The 16368-nt window shown below is 42.0% G+C and overlaps 1 protein-coding gene across 1 annotated transcript; it reads right to left on the bottom strand.

Moving 5' to 3' along the window:
• Nucleotides 1-4082: 4082 nt before the first annotated feature.
• LOC143936247 (uncharacterized) lies at nt 4083-14524 on the bottom strand. Its single transcript, XM_077460675.1, has 2 exons — nt 6437-14524; nt 4083-5516 (listed from the first exon to the last, which is right to left on the bottom strand). The coding sequence occupies exon 1, from the start codon at nt 10371-10373 to the stop codon at nt 8055-8057; it is 2319 nt and encodes a 772-aa protein (XP_077316801.1). The 5' UTR covers nt 10374-14524; the 3' UTR covers nt 4083-5516; nt 6437-8054.
• Nucleotides 14525-16368: the final 1844 nt, after the last annotated feature.

The raw sequence follows: 16368 nt of genomic DNA, 5'->3' as shown, positions 1-16368 counted from the left end.
ACTTCTGCGGAAGCCTGAGTTTTGCTGCTCAGTGACAAGCAAAGCACCTCAAGAAGAACCTATGGAGGCGTAAGATTCCTTGTACCATAGGCGAAGGTCTCCATCTGCCCCCAGACACCTTACCGGTCCCCGCACTCACTATCAGGAGGGCAGCCCCACAAACTCGCCGAGGCTCTGGAGAGCTCGCCGAGACAGTTAGCCAGCCTCAGGTACCCACTACCATTCAATCTCAGTTTGCCCTGTTCAGCTTTAATCAGATCTTTCACACTGTTAACCTGGATTTCAATGTTTATGTGACTGACTTTCTTCAAGAGATATTCGGCACAATAGTTGTTTTTATTCCTGTGCTGGGTTCAGATTGTGTCCCTGTCATGGACATTGCAAGATTAGATAGAAAGCAGTAGCACTCGCCCACAGAAGGAACACCGCCCATACGTCTAGTGGAGTGTCCTAAAACTACATATCCCACAACACCCTGCGGTTTGTAACTGACCTCGGCCTAGCAGCAGTTCTGTACAGTGTCACTTCTGCCTACAAGCTCCCTGACACTACAGAAACGCCTCAAGAACGTCCAAATGCCGCGACTGTTACCCGGACATCTGTACAGTGTCACTTCTGCCTACAAGCCCCCTGACACTAGGGAAAAACCTCAAGAATGTCCGACGACCGCTGCGACTGTTACCCGGAAATCTGTACAGTGTCACTGTTAGGTATCTGGTGGTGGAGCCCGGTGTTACGTACCTGCCGGATGAGCCTGACGTGCAGTGGGAAGGCTGTCTCGTACAACCCCGGCTCAAGGGCCACCGATGTTGGAACAGTGGCCAAAAGAGCCTGGCGGTGTATGGGTGCCTGGTTTGTTTTTGGTCTTGTCAGTTCAGCTGGTGCAGCAGGAAACAGGAAGCAGGCTGGAAAGCTGGGGAGACACTGAATACGTAGTCAGACAAGCTGGGTTTGGTAACAGGTGATCAGATGTAGATATAGACGACAGGCAGAGAATGGTCAGGATACAGGCAAAGTTCGGCAACAGGATATCAAGCAGTGTAGAGCAGAGCGTGGTTACAAGGCAGGCCAAGGTCAGGATAGCAAAGATCAAATCGTAGTCAAACAAGCCGGGTCAAACACAGGAAACAGATCGGATCACAGGAACAGGCAGTCACTGGAACAGGTATGAGCTGCAGACCAGACAGCAAAGACACAGTGCTGCTGAGGTGTTTAAATAGGGCAGCCTGTTACCAATCACTGAAATTAGTCTGCACTATTTTAACCCCTAGGTGGCAGATCCATGACAGCAACCAAGAAAATTATTTTTCTTCATGAAGAGGATCAAGGGAATATCCTGTATTGGCTCAAAGGCTGCTTCTGTAAAGCCGACAGGACTACATTTAAGTCCCATGGGTTCAGGGGTGACCGAACTGGAGGATTAATCTGCATTACCCCTGAATAAAGTTACGAGCCAGGGAGTGTGAAGCAAGTGGTCGTTGAAAAAAAAAAAAACACTGATAAGGCCAATATCTGGCCTTTAATAGTTCTCAAGACTAGCTTAATTTCTAATCCCATCTGTAGGAAATCAAGGATCCTACCTATGACATATTTCCTGGAGTGCCAATCCCTGGATTCACACCAGGATCTCCTGGGCAACACTGGGGCCACAAGAATCACCTTCTTCCCTCAATCCTGTGATAAGGCGCGGAAGCAGCAGAACAGGAAGGAACGCATAGATCAGTGAAAAACTGATCCCATGGAAAGACCAAGGCATCTATTTCGTATGCCATTGGATCCCTTGTTCTTGACACGAAGTTGACGTTCTTCTTGTTGCACCTGAACACAAACAGATCCTTAACTCTCCATTTTAGGCATATTGACGGAAAGATGTCGACCATTCTCCCAGGAACAATTGTTGGCGACTCAAGTAGTCTGCCTGCCAATTCTCTATCCCTGGAATGAAAATTGCTGATAGGCAAGGAATGTTGTTTTCCCAAGAAAGAATATGATTTACCTTTCTCTGGGCCGCACAACTTCTCCTGCCCCCTTGGTGATTGATATAGGTCACAGCTGTGGTATAGTCAGATTGGATCCTGACAGGACAATTTCATAGTCGTACTGCCCGAATCTCTAGAATATTGATGGGCAAGGTCATCTCTGATTTGGACCATTTCCCTTGGACAGAAACTTCTTCCAGGACTGCTCCCCCAGCCCAGAAGGCTGGCATCTATTGTTACCACTTTCCAGGTAATTGGTAGAAAGGATTTTCCTTGTTGAAGATTCTTGCATATCAACTACGAATTGAGGCTCCGATGCACTTTGGGGGATAAACGCATTGGGAAGTCCAGAGATTTGGCCTTCTTGTTTTAAGTTGAGATGATATTGTTTTGCAGCAGTCTTGAATGAAAACTGCGCATAAGGAACGGCCTCGAAGAAGCCACCATCTTTCCCAACAATTTTATGCAAAGTCAAACAGAAGGATTCTTCTTTGTTTTAACAACTGAATCAGTTCCCTTATGGAACTGATCCTTTCCTGGGACAAAAACACTCTCTTCTGAGCTGTACCTATGATCAGCCCCAAGTATTGCAATCTCCTTGATGGTTTTAAGGAGGATTTCTCTAGGCTAAAAATCCAACCTAGGTATTCCAGGTAGCTGACTGCGGTGACCAAACCTCGGTTTAAGTGGGCTACCGACTGATCTATCAAGAGTAGATTGTCTAAGTAGGCTAGTATTGTTATATCTTGAGCCCTTAACCTGGCTAAAGGAGGAGCCAGGATCTTTGTAAACACTTGAGGTGCATTAGCTAGACTGAAGGCAGAGCTAAAAACTGGAAATTAAGATTGGAGAAAAGCATCCTTGATGGACACCATAAGTTCTCCCCCTTGTAGGATGGAGACTACTGATTGGATTGAGTCCATGTGAAAAGAATGGATATTCAAATCCAGTTTAGATCTTTAAGATCTAAAACGGGTCTGACAATCCCGGTTGATTTTGGAATCGTGAAAAAGGTTTTAATAAAATCCTAATCCTTGCTTTTCCAAGGGGACCACTGATATCACTCTTTGAGACAAGAGATGATCCAAAGCTAGAAAGAGAGACTTCTTTTTCACTGGATCTCTGGGAACGTTTGATCTGAGAAAACGAGGAGATGGGAACTCTAGGAACTCTAGTTTGTAACCTAGAGAAATTGAGGAAGTCACCCATCTGTCTTGACATTGTTCCTGGCAGACCCTTGAAAACCGCAGAAGACTTCTCCACCACTCGAACGAGCGGGGACGCCCTTTCATAAGGCTTTAGTATTTTGATTTGTGGGTTTCCTCCCCCAGGTCCTCTTTTCACCCTGGGACTGACCCTGAGGTTTACCTCTTGAAACCAGATGGTGGAGGCCATCATTACAATACATGGCCCCATCCATTGGCCCCCAATGCAGAAAAGTCGGCCTGTACCTTTAGCAAAGAAGCAGCTCCAAAGCATCATGTTTCCACCTCCATGTGTGACTGTAGGGATGGTGTTCTTAGGGTCATAGTCAGCATTTTTCTTCCTCCAAACACGGCAGAGTTGAGTTAATGCCAAAGATCTGAATTTTGGTCTCATCTGGTTATTTTGTATTTCTTCCACTTGCGAATAATCAATTCTCCGGCAGTTGTATCCCTCTCACCAAGCTTCTTGCTTATAGTCTTGTAATTCCAGCCTTGTGCAGGTCTCCAATCTTCTCCCCGTCGTCCTCTGACAGATCTATGGTCTTCCCCAAGATGGTGAGGATTGGAGGGAAGGGATTCTGTGGACAGGTGTCTTCTATACACATAACGAGTTGTCGTTAGGAGAACCTTCTTACATTGACAGGACTGATCTGTGTACCACATGAGCACCTACTGGAGCCAGTCTGTGGGGGGAGGGTTATTGTTGGTTGGTAGGGGATCAAATACTTGTTTTACTCCATTTATAACATTTGTATTGTGTATTTTTTTCTGGATTTTTGGTTGATATTGTTGTGCTTTTTAAGGAAATTTTCCCGCACAATATTTCCTAAGTAATTTTTAACGAAGATATTTTTAAGATACAGAATCAGTCTATATATGTGAAACGTATTCACGGAGACGAGTGATCATAAAAAATAGCTACATTTATTGGTTGACAGAAAACAAATATTTACATGAAATATTAGAATACAGATTGCATTACTTGATCATTTTGACAATTAATGGAAACACCCTCAAACTGGGTGTAGTAGTACCTTGGACACAATTATCACCATTATCACTTCTCGGTAGACTCAATAACCTTTTGATACTTGACAATTAAACAGAATGTCTGTATTTCACACATCCAACCGTTACTATACTGCAGGTAAGTAAGTGGTTAACAATGTGAAATAAATTAGACATTTGTTTGTCAATAAAGTTGGCATCTATGCAAAAAGAAATTTATAATGAAAAATAAATTTAGAGAAAAATCTAAAAGGCGGTTATTGATTCGGGAGAAATATTTTCAATAATAGAATATTCAAAATCAATATTTAAGAGAACATAGAATAGATGATAAACATATATTTACCCATTTCCAATATGGCTATTAGTGTGAAGTGTTGGTTACCAGGAATTTTAAGATGGCTGCCGTGGCTTCAACATGGATTCTCTTACAGAGGAATTACTTGATGTGACCTCCGAGTTCCAAGGAGCAGGGATCTTCATGAATGTAAAAATGTGTATTCATGCATGTCTTCCAGGGTCCCTTCTCAGGGGGGGTCCCTAAGCTTCCCCCTGACTCTCTCCCCCCAGCTCTCCTCCGAGCTTCCTCCTTTCCTCTTAAACAAAAAGATAAAATTTTACTAAGTTCTGCCCAGAGGGTATGTGTCCCTCCTCATTGGCCGGCAACATGTAATGGTTAGCTTTCCCGGGAGTCTCGTGATTTTAAGGTAATAGCACCTTCCACCACCAGGTGTCTCACCTGTGTTTGGTGTTTTATTTCTTTAAGTTAATATTTTCCTATTTCTGTAATGTGCGCTCGTTATTTATATATGTTCTAACGAATATATTTCGTGTGTTCACGAATTATGGCATAATATAAAATACGCTTTAACATAAATTTCAATAATCACTTGCATAAATTGGTAATATATATGTATATCAATGTATATCTGTTAATCTTTAGTCCGTTTAGAAAGGACACAGGTTAGATATATCACAAACAATATCACATACAATTATTATCTATATGGATCCATGTATAATTTGGGTATCCAATCAATATTTGTTTATCTAAACATAGGTTAAATTCTTATACAATTATAATCATGATTATATGTTTTTTTATAATACTAATTTGTTGCCAAAACACTTCTACTTATAATAACACTTTCATATATAATTTCTTTATGACAAAGTTCTTTAGATCATTAGATACTAAAATTATAATCTCAGTTGTGACCTATGTAGAATTTGAATGGCTTAGAAAAATATAGATGATACTGGTAGATGAATCTTACAGCAGGTTTTGAGATGAACTCTGAGCTTCCAATAAATGATTAAATGACTTACCGTATATACTCGAGTATAGGCCGACCCGAGTATAAGCCGAGGCCCCCAATTTACCCCCAAAAAACTGGGAAACCTATTGACTCGTGTATAAGCCGAGGGTGAGATATGCCTGTCCATCCCTGTGTGTGTGTCCATCCATCCATCCATCCCTGTGTGTGTGTCCATCCATCCATCCATCCATCCCTGTGTGTGTGTGTGTGTCCATCCATCCATCCATCCCTGTGTGTGTGTCCGTCCATCCATCCATCCATCCATCCCTGTGTGTGTGTCCGTCCATCCATCCATCCCTGTGTGTGTGTCCATCCATGTGTGTGTGTCCATCCATGTGTGTGTGTGTGTGTGTGTGTGTGTGTGTGAGGCCTTGTGTGTCCAGCCTACCTGTGTCCCCAGCCTCCGTCCGGTCCCGAGCCTCCGTCCGGTCCCGAGCCGTCCCGAGCCGAGCCTCCGTCCGGTCCGGTCCCGTCCCGTCCCGAGACTCCGTCTGGTCCCGTCCCGTCCCGAGCCGAGCCGAGCCGAGCCTCCGTCCGGTCCCGTCCCAGGATCACCGCTCTTCGTCGGCGCCCATTTTCCTGTTCAAATGCCGCGCCTCCCTGTCTGTGATAGGCGGAACACAATTTCCCAGCAGTCTGTGTTCCGCCTATCACGGCCATCCTTTCATCCTCGTCCGTAGTACGAGGATGAGCGGATGTCCGTGATAGGCGGAACACAGGCTGCTGGGAAATTCAGTGTTCCGCCTATCACAGGCGAAGGCGGAGCCGGAGGCGCGGCTTTTGAATTAGAATAGAATGGCCGCTGTCTGTCTGCTCGACACGCTGATCGAGCAGGCAGACAGCGATGACTCGAGTATAAGCCGAGGGGGGCACTTTCAGCCTCAAAAAAGAGGCTGAAAATCTCGGCTTATACTCGAGTATATACGGTAGTTGGGACCTTCAATAGATGTTGGATGAGGCGTCAGCTATTTGCACGGTTGTATATTGTCCAAACAGTCTTTTTACTTACGCACAATGGGGTTCTCTAGTTGAGGGCTATTTCCATGTGATAAATACTTATGCAAGTTTGGCCTTCTCACTCTAACCAACAAAATAAGTAAACAGCTTTTTGTTTGGTGACAGAAAATACCATTGTTTCAGGCTCTTTTTTTTTCAACACAGGTTTTGTAAAAGTTTAAAAGAACTAATCCTTTTTACATTTGGAAAAAACCTGCGAGATCTTGTACTTTGCTTTAAAGGTCTCCAAGAGGTCACAGTTCAATAATATCAACATTATAGTTCATCCATCTTTTTTTAGGCCTACTGAAATCTCTCATCTCTGCCAGCGAATATTAAATGTATTTCTTCATGAATTCACAACAAAGCCCCCCTTGTGAAGTGTTCAAATGCCGGAAGTCGTTTGAAAGACTTCACTAATGTAACAGGTTGAAGAAATATGGCTTCGCTCGGGCCTTGTAAGTTGAGTTGTGAAGATGGATCCGGATTATGGCTATATATATTGAAGAGGTATAGGCACCTGCAGATGAGTGTAATTCTTTGAAAAACAAAATGGGTTTGTTATTGATGTGTGCATCTCAGGGCCGTCATCTGTTGTTTGGCAGGAAATGGATCATTCCGGGCACCTTTAGTCTTGGCTGTCATGGTGGGTTTTGTCCATGTAGACTCGCCATCAGTGGTGTCCCTGGATCCCCCATACGGTTCCTTCTCTGGATGTTCACACATGTTGGACTCTCGGTTCTGTTGATTAGCTCATGGACATCTTAGTCCTGTAAAGGAAAATGGATTCCATGAGAAAAGATATATAATTTTTTTTTTTTTACATGATCTGAGTTTGAGATCTCAGTGTCAAACTGGTATCCTGGGCTTCCTCAGAGCCCTCCTCTTTCCCATTGTGTTATCAGTCCTTTAACTAAACACTCTGGAAATCAAGACAATGTATGACACATTGGCTATGGGAGACCAAGCTCCAGAGCTCATTATCATGAGGCCATTTATTAATATCTGTGGATACCAGACAATTCTGACTGACTTATGTTCTTCAGAACCATTTTTTTTTAGCTTAATTGTAGCGGTTCTGGAATAATAACAATTAACAACATTTCAGTTTGACATGTGACACTTACTGTCAGTAACAATATTTTTGACATCATAGTCAACCTTCTACTTGGGAGGAATAAAACAGATAAAATCTCCCCCCTTTGGGGTGTCAATACAACTTTGAGGCAATCGAACTACCTTATACGGGTGACTCCTCATCTTTTACCAAAATATCAAACCATTTATGCCTTTAGGATTCGGTCTTCCCCTGGAATTACCTTCTTCGGGACTTCTTGAAATTGGGCTGTTTGGAGCGACCTGTTTATGTCAGAGGAATGAAGTGACCACTGAAAAATAGGGGAACAATTAATATCTAACAACCACAATCCCTCGGTAGGGATTTCAGGATCCTCATTACTGTAACCTGGGGAAAAACATGATGTTAGAACCTCTGCTTCTTATATCTTTATTCAGTGCATTCCTCTGATTTATTTTAACATAGGCGCTTAAAAGGCTCTGTGGCCCTTGGGCTGGCCACAGGATTTTCCCCTTGAAGAAGTGTTATTCACGTTCCGTATAGCAATGAAACCGTGTAATATATCCATAATTTTGTCTATCTTGGTTTCCGTATTGCTTACAGGCTGATCAGAATTGGGTCGTGGGACCCAATTTCTGTACTTTCTGTCAGAATTGGGTCGTGGGACCCAATTTCTGTACTTTCTGGGGACTACTGGCTCAATTTTATCAGACATATCCCCATCAGAAACATTGTCTTGATTCTGGGATAGTTGTCTGGGCCTTAGTTGTTCCCTATTGTTCTGGGGATTTTGGGGTGTCTTACCCTGTATTTTCTCCCTATTTACCCGTGTAGGCCCCCGAAGCCAATTACACCGGTAAAGGTGAGGGTGTCTACCCTTAGGTTTAAATCTGACCCGTTGGAGATATACCCTATAGTTTCTCCTAAACCTCGGGTCTGGATCCTTTGGATGAGACTCCTGAGGTGGTCTTTGAACTCCCCCTCTAAAAGGTGGTCTCTGCTCCCCCCTTCTGATGGGTGGGGACATTGGTTTTCTGCTGGGAAGACTCGGTAACATCTCTCTTCTGACTATATCAGCATATCTCTTTCTCTTGGTTTTGGGCTGTAATGATTGAGGAGATACATAAAATTCATCCACAAGTTTCATTATAGGGCTTTCAGGCCTTCCATTGTTTTCACCAGTTTGTTGGATAGAGTACCAATTGTTACTCTCTTTTACCAAAGACTCCAGTGAACACCCCCCTTTGTAATCTTTCGCCAAATCCACTTTTATGTGGGTAGGCGGGGCCTCGAAGAACATGGGTTCAAACCCAAGTTCATTATAACTTGGCTCCTTTTCTGCTAAGTGGACAGCACCCTTGAGCACAGCCATAACTTCGGTGGGGCTTTGATCACTGGTACGTGTGATATTGTGTATATCCACTCTAGCTGCGTTAACATTTTTGTGTGGGACAAATCCTAGATGACAGATGTTTTTAATTGTTTGCCAGGCAGTACCCCACAGACTTTTTACATCTTCGCAGAATGGACGGAGTTTGGTTTCAAATACCCATGGTAAGAAATTACTCCTAGATTGGTCATCATTTAGGCCTAAAACTGATAAAGCATTTTCATAGATTTCAATGTGGTCAATAATGTGCATGGATCCCTCTTCCTTAAACACCGGGACAGCATCTTTTAAAAAATTTATTATTTCTGAGGCGTCCTGTTTAGGGGTGCCTGTATTTTTCTCTGATCCCAAAGAAAACTGATTAGGCATACCTTCATGTGGTGGTTCAATTTTTACCCCCCTTTGCACTACAGATGGCTTGGGGTAGAATATGGTTTCTTTTTCTAATTCTTTTTCATTATGTAACTCCCAAATATTAGGTTGAGAGACAGATATTGGAGTATTGTCAGACTCTATACTTTCAGGGTTAAACATCTGAGCGTTATCCTGGGGCATACACTTCCCTTGTTCTTTTAATCCTTCTGGTTGCTTAATTAGGGATTCCTGTCCTGACCTAAGTTGATTTGTTTCTTCTTTTAAATTTCCACTGCATATTACTTGGCAACTTTTTAAATTTCCACAGCCTATTACTCGGCAACTTTTTAAATTTCCACAGCCTATTACTCTGCAACTTTCGTCAGGAGACTCATTTTCCTGCAGAAAAATCTCCTTCTCTCTTAATTGTTTACACTCTTTATTTGATTGGTGACATTCGTCCAGCATTATCATTGCATTATTTTGCATCTGTTCTGTTTTAATTAGGGTTTCCTGTAACAACCTCTTCTTCTCTCTTAATTGTTTACCCTCTTTTTTTAATTGGTGATATTCGTCCTGCCTTATTATATCCTTTTGTAACTGTTCTGTTTCATATTTCACCATTGTCACTATAGACTCCTCAAAATAATCTGCCTTGTCTTTAATCTCCTTTAGCTCTTTTGTGAGCTCACATTCCCCTTCTATTAAATGGGACTGGGATTCTATGATATTACTCTCTAGTTGGGTATATTGACGTTTAAACTCACTGTAAAGATACATCAGGTTAGTGCTTAATTCAAAATACACGTGATCAGGCCTTTCTATTTCCTTTGTCTCAGATGAGCTGTCTGTGAGTTCAACGCTTTTACCTTCCACATTCCATACGTCTTTTATTACTTGACGGGCGTGGTTTATAAGGCCTTCAATGCGTGCTTCTAGACCAGTCTCGTTAGACAAACTTTTCTCGGCATGATTTATCATGTTACTTTTTGACATTATATCCAACATTTCCTGTACTTGTATCCATTTTGTCTGAGTACTCATATTACCACTAAGGGCTGATTCTTGACAATCCCCATCAACATAAAATTAACTTTGACCAGACATTTTTCTTGGCAAAAATATATATATATATATATATTTTTTAAAAGTTAATAATTAATAATTACATGCAAAATATTATTTCTGTCCCCACCGTAACTATGATTGATCCTGTACAAAATATCAACGTTATCTCACGCAGTGCCTCCATTTATATATGTTGTGCTTTTTAAGGAAATTTTCCCGCACAATATTTCCTAAGTAATTTTTAACGAAGATATTTTTAAGATACAGAATCAGTCTATATGACACAGTCTATATATGTGAAACGTATTCACGGAGACGAGTGATCATACAAAATAGCTACATTTATTGGTTGACAGAAAACAAATATTTACATGAAATATTAGAATACAGATTACATTACTTGATCATTTTGACAATTAATGGAAACACCCTCAAACTGGGCGTAGTAGTACCTTGGACACAATTATCACCATTATCACTTCTCGGTAGAATCAATAACCTTTTGATACTTGACAATTAAACAGAATGTCTGTATTTCACACGTCCAACTGTTACTATACTGCAGGTAAGTAAGTGGTTAACAATGTGAAATAAATTAGACATTTGTTTGTCAATAAAGTTGGCATCTATGCAAAAAGAAATTTATAATGAAAAATAAATTTAGAGAAAAATCTAAAAGGCGGTTATTGATTCGGGAGAAATATGTTCAATAATAGAATATTCAAAATCAATATTTAAGAGAACATAGAATAGATGATAAACATATATTTACCCATTTCCAATATGGCTATTAGTGTGAAGTGTTGGTTACCAGGAATTTTAAGATCGCTGCCGTGGCTTCAACATGGATTCTCTTACAGAGGAATTACTTGATGTGACCTCCGAGTTCCAAGGAGCAGGGATCTTCATGAATGTAAAAATTGTGTATTCATGCATGTCTTCCAGGGTCCCTTCTCAGGGGGGGGTCCCTAAGCTTCCCCCTGACTCTCTCCCCCCAGCTCTCCTCCGAGCTTCCTCCTTTCCTCTTAAACAAAAAGATCATAAAATTTTACTAAGTTCTGCCCAGAGGGTATGTGTCCCTCCTCATTGGCCGGCAACATGTAATGGTTAGCTTTCCCGGGAGTCTCGTGATTTTAAGGTAATAGCACCTTCCACCACCAGGTGTCTCACCTGTGTTTGGTGTTTTATTTCTTTAAGTTAATATTTTCCTATTTCTGTAATGTGCGCTCGTTATTTATATATGTTCTAACGAATATATTTCGTGTGTTCACGAATTATGGCATAATATAAAATACGCTTTAACATAAATTTCAATAATCACTTGCATAAATTGGTGATATATATGTATATCAATGTATATCTGTTAATCTTTAGTCCGTTTAGAAAGGACACAGGTTAGATATATCACAAACAATATCACATACAATTATTATCTATATGGATCCATGTATAATTTGGGTATCCAATCAATATTTGTTTATCTAAACATAGGTTAAATTCTTATACAATTATAATCATGATTATATGTTTTTTTATAATACTAATTTGTTGCCAAAACACTTCTACTTATAATAACACTTTCATATATAATTTCTTTATGACAAAGTTCTTTAGATCATTAGATACTAAAATTATAATCTCAGTTGTGACCTATGTAGAATTTGAATGGCTTAGAAAAATATGGATGATACTGGTAGATGAATCTTACAGCAGGTTTTGAGATGAACTCTGAGCTTCCAATAAATGATTAAATGACTTAGTTGGGACCTTCAATAGATGTTGTTGGATAAGGCGTCAGCTATTTGCACGGTTGTATATTGTCCAAATAGTCCTTTTACTTACACACAATGGGGTTCTCTAGTTGAGGGCTATTTCCATGTGATAAATACTTAGGCCTCTTTCACACTGACGTCCCGTTCAGGCCCGCCTGTCAGTTTTTCAGGCGGACCTGAACGGGTGCTCCATAGAGCTCTATGGAGCGTCGGATGTCAGCGGTGACATGTCCGCTGACATCCGACCCGCTCCGATCCGAAAAAGTGTAACGGAGGAAAAATCTATTTTTCCATCCGTTTGCGGATCGGATCGGGTGACAACGGACACTGTGGTCCGTCGTCATCCGATCTCCCATAGGGGAGAGCGGCGCTGTGACAGGTCCGTCCCTGCGCAGTGTGCAGAGACAGACCTGTCATCTCCCTGCTCAGCGGGGATCGACGGAGTGATCCCCGCTGAGCAAACCGATATCCACGGGGCGGATCAGAACTGATCCGCCCCGTGTGAAAGGACCCTTATGCAGGTTTGATCTTCTCACTCTAACCAACACAATAAGTAAACAGCTTTTTGTTTGGTGACAGAAAATACCATTGTTTCAGGCTCTTTTTTTTTCAACACAGGTTTTGTAAAAGTTTAAAAGAACTAATCCTTTTAACATTTGGAAAAAACCTGCGAGATCTTGTACTTTGCTTTAAAGGTCTCCAAGAGGTCACAGTTCAATAATATCAACATTATAGTTCATCCATCTTTTTTTAGGCCTACTGAAATCTCTCATCTCTGCCAGCGAATATTAAATGTATTTCTTCATGAATTCACAACAATATTCTGTCTCTATCATATAAAATACACCTCTGATAACAATGATAGACCCTTCATTTATATGTAAGTGGGCAAAACTTCCATCATCTGCAGGGGAGAGGATCAGTATTTTCCCCACTGTGTACCCTAGCAGCCGTTTCCAATTGGTCAATACCCAATTGATAAATCCCCTCTGCACCATCTTGTGCATGGACAGCATTACAACACCATACAATACTAACATAGGACTAAACAGACAATACTAAAAACTAATAGTAAATATATATTGCTTAAAACATTAATGAGCATAAAATGATTAAATAATTGCGAACGACTCTTAAAAAAAAAACTTTCCATAAATAATAACTTAGTATTAAAGGGAAGTCCAGCCTGAGCTGGTTGGGCAGCGCTTCTCCTATGGGTCAATGTGCATTGTACAATTTGTTTTGCCCTCCTGTGACCTGTTGTCAGAAGGAAGTGGGCTGAAGTGAGCCCTCTGGAGACGTCCCCAATATCAGTCCAGGTACCGTGTCATCCCGACTCTGGAAGTCTGGATCCGCCAGGTACCTGGACTGATACCCGGCTCAGCCTCTCCGCGAGCCGCTCCCCGCCCCTCCACAGCTCAGCGCTCCAATGAGGGTGGAAGAATAGAGCAGGAGAGATGCTGGCTGACAGTCAGAAGCTCTCTGCTCCGGGACCTGAGAGAACCAAGCCATCGGCGATGTTCAATCGCTCGGTTCTCAGTGCAGAGACACCGGAGGACAGATGAAGCATCCACCTAGGTAAGTATGGTGGCCGACCAGCCACCGTTGTTACACAGCAGCATGTTGGCTCCCCTGTGCGAATTGCTGTAGCTGTACGGTGCTTTAAGGGGGTATAGAGGGCGCAAGTGCCACGTGACATAGGAACTAATGCACGTGCCGGGGGGGGGGGGGGGGGGGCTTATGTCCACCAGGCACCCGCGATCACTCCTGGAAGAGACAGAACGGAGGTCTGTCAATGTAAACAGACTGATCTCCGTTCTGTCAGGGGAGAGGAGACAGATCTGCTGTTCATACTGGTTATGAACAGCGATCTCTCTCCTCCTCCATGCAGTCCCCTCCCCCCACAGCTAGAAACACCTCCCTAGGACACATATTTAACCCCTTGATTGCCCACCTAGTGTTATCCCCTTCCTTGCCAGTGACATTTATACAGTAAGAAGTGGCTATATTTAGCTCTGATCGCTGTATAAATGTCACTGGTCCCAAAATAGTGTCAAAAGTGTCCAATCTGTCGGCCGCAGTGTTGCAGTCCCACTAAAAATCACAGATCGCAGCCATAACTAGTAAAAAACAAAAATAATAATAATAAAAATGCCATAAATATATCCCCTATTTTGTAAACACTATAACTTTTGCACAAACCAATCAATATACGCTTATTGTAATTTTTTGTTTACCAATATTATGTGGAAGAATACGTATAAACTGATGAATAAATTAGCTTTTTTTTTTTTTTTTTTTTGGATATTTTATTATTTATATCTATAATGAATGTAAACATCCCATGTGACAGTAATAGGAGGTGACGGGTCCTCTTTATGGAGAGATCCGGGGTCTATAATGAATGTAAACATCCCATGTGACAGTAATAGGTGGTGACATTCATTATAGACCCCGGATCTCTCCATAAAGAGGACCGTCACCCCCTATTACTGTCACACGGGATGTTTACATTCATTATAGACCCCGGATCTCTCCATAAAGAGGACCCGTCACCTCCTATTACTGACACACGGGATGTTTACATTCATTATAGACCCCGGATCTCTCCATAAAGAGGACCCGTCACCTCCTATTACTGACACACGGGATGTTTACATTCATTATAGACCCCGGATCTCTCCATAAAGAGGACCCGTCGCCTCCTATTACTGTCACATGGGATGTTTACATTCATTATAGACCCCGGATCTCTCCATAAAGAGGACCCGTCACCCCCTATTACTGTCACATGGGATGTTTACATTCATTATAGACCCCGGATCTCTCCATAAAGAGGACCCGTCACCTCCTATTACTGACACACGGGATGTTTACATTCATTATAGACCCCGGATCTCTCCATAAAGAGGACCCGTCACCTCCTATTACTGTCACATGGGATGTTTACATTCATTATAGACCCCGGATCTCTCCATAAAGAGGACCCGTCACCCCCTATTACTGTCACATGGGATGTTTACATTCATTATAGACCCCGGATCTCTCCATAAAGAGGACCCGTCACCCCCTATTACTGTCACATGGGATGTTTACATTCATTATATACCCCGGATCTCTCCATAAAGAGGACCCGTCACCCCCTATTACTGTCACATGGGATGTTTACATTCATTATAGACCCCGGATCTCTCCATAAAGAGGACCCGTCACCCCCTATTACTGTCACATGGGATGTTTACATTCATTATAGACCCCGGATCTCTCCATAAAGAGGACCCGTCACCCCCTATTACTGTCACACGGGATGTTTACATTCATTATAGACCCCGGATCTCTCCATAAAGAGGACCCGTCACCTCCTATTACTGTCACATGGGATGTTTACATTCATTATAGACCCCGGATCCCTCCATAAAGAGGACCCGTCACCTGTAGAAATTTTTTAAAAGGTTACCTATGGAGATTTTTAAGTACCGTCATTTGCTGCCATTCCACAAGTGTGTGCAATTTTAAAGCAAGTTGGGTATCTACCCAGCATAACATCATATTTCACATTCTAACAAAAATTTTTTGCTAACTTTACTGTTTTGTTTTTTTTGATTTTTAAATAAATGAATGTGTATTTCTTAAAAAGGTTTACTGGGAAATTGACTCCCTAAAACATAGTCCTTATTATTTTCCACATCTTTATAATGTTTGTTAAAATCCATCACCACAGCCATACCTCGGTCTCCCATATATTGTCCTAACCCAATCTTAGGAACTCCTTTCCATCCACCCTTCCTAGTCTTTCATAACCTCCATGGCCTTCCTATCTTACCCTTTATTCTCTAACCTTTACCAGGGGTCTCCAAACTTTCTAAGCAAAGGGCCAGTTTACTGTCCTTTAGAGTTTAGGTTGGGCCAGACTGTGGTCATTGAGAGTAGAAAATGCCCCAGCATCAGTGGAAGTAATCGTGTCCCATTGTTGGCATCAGTGGAGGTAATAGTGTCCCATTGTTGGCATCAGTGGAAGTAATAGTGCCCCATTGTTGGCATCAGTGGAAGTAATCGTGCCCCATTGTTGGCATCAGTGGAGGTAATAGTGCCACATTGTTGGCATCAGTGGAAGTAATAGTGCCCCATTGTTGGCATCAGTGGAAGTAATAGTGCCCCATTGTTGGCATCAGTGGAAGTAATAGTGCCCCATTGTTGGC

The sequence above is a fragment of the Lithobates pipiens genome, unplaced genomic scaffold, assembly GCF_037356315.1.
Source record: "Lithobates pipiens isolate NorthernLeopardFrog02 unplaced genomic scaffold, aLitPip1_a1.2 Scaffold_28, whole genome shotgun sequence".
NCBI lineage: Eukaryota > Metazoa > Chordata > Amphibia > Anura > Ranidae > Lithobates > Lithobates pipiens.
The sequence above is the reverse complement of the archived record's forward strand: the minus strand, read 5'-3'. Positions and strand labels throughout refer to the sequence as shown.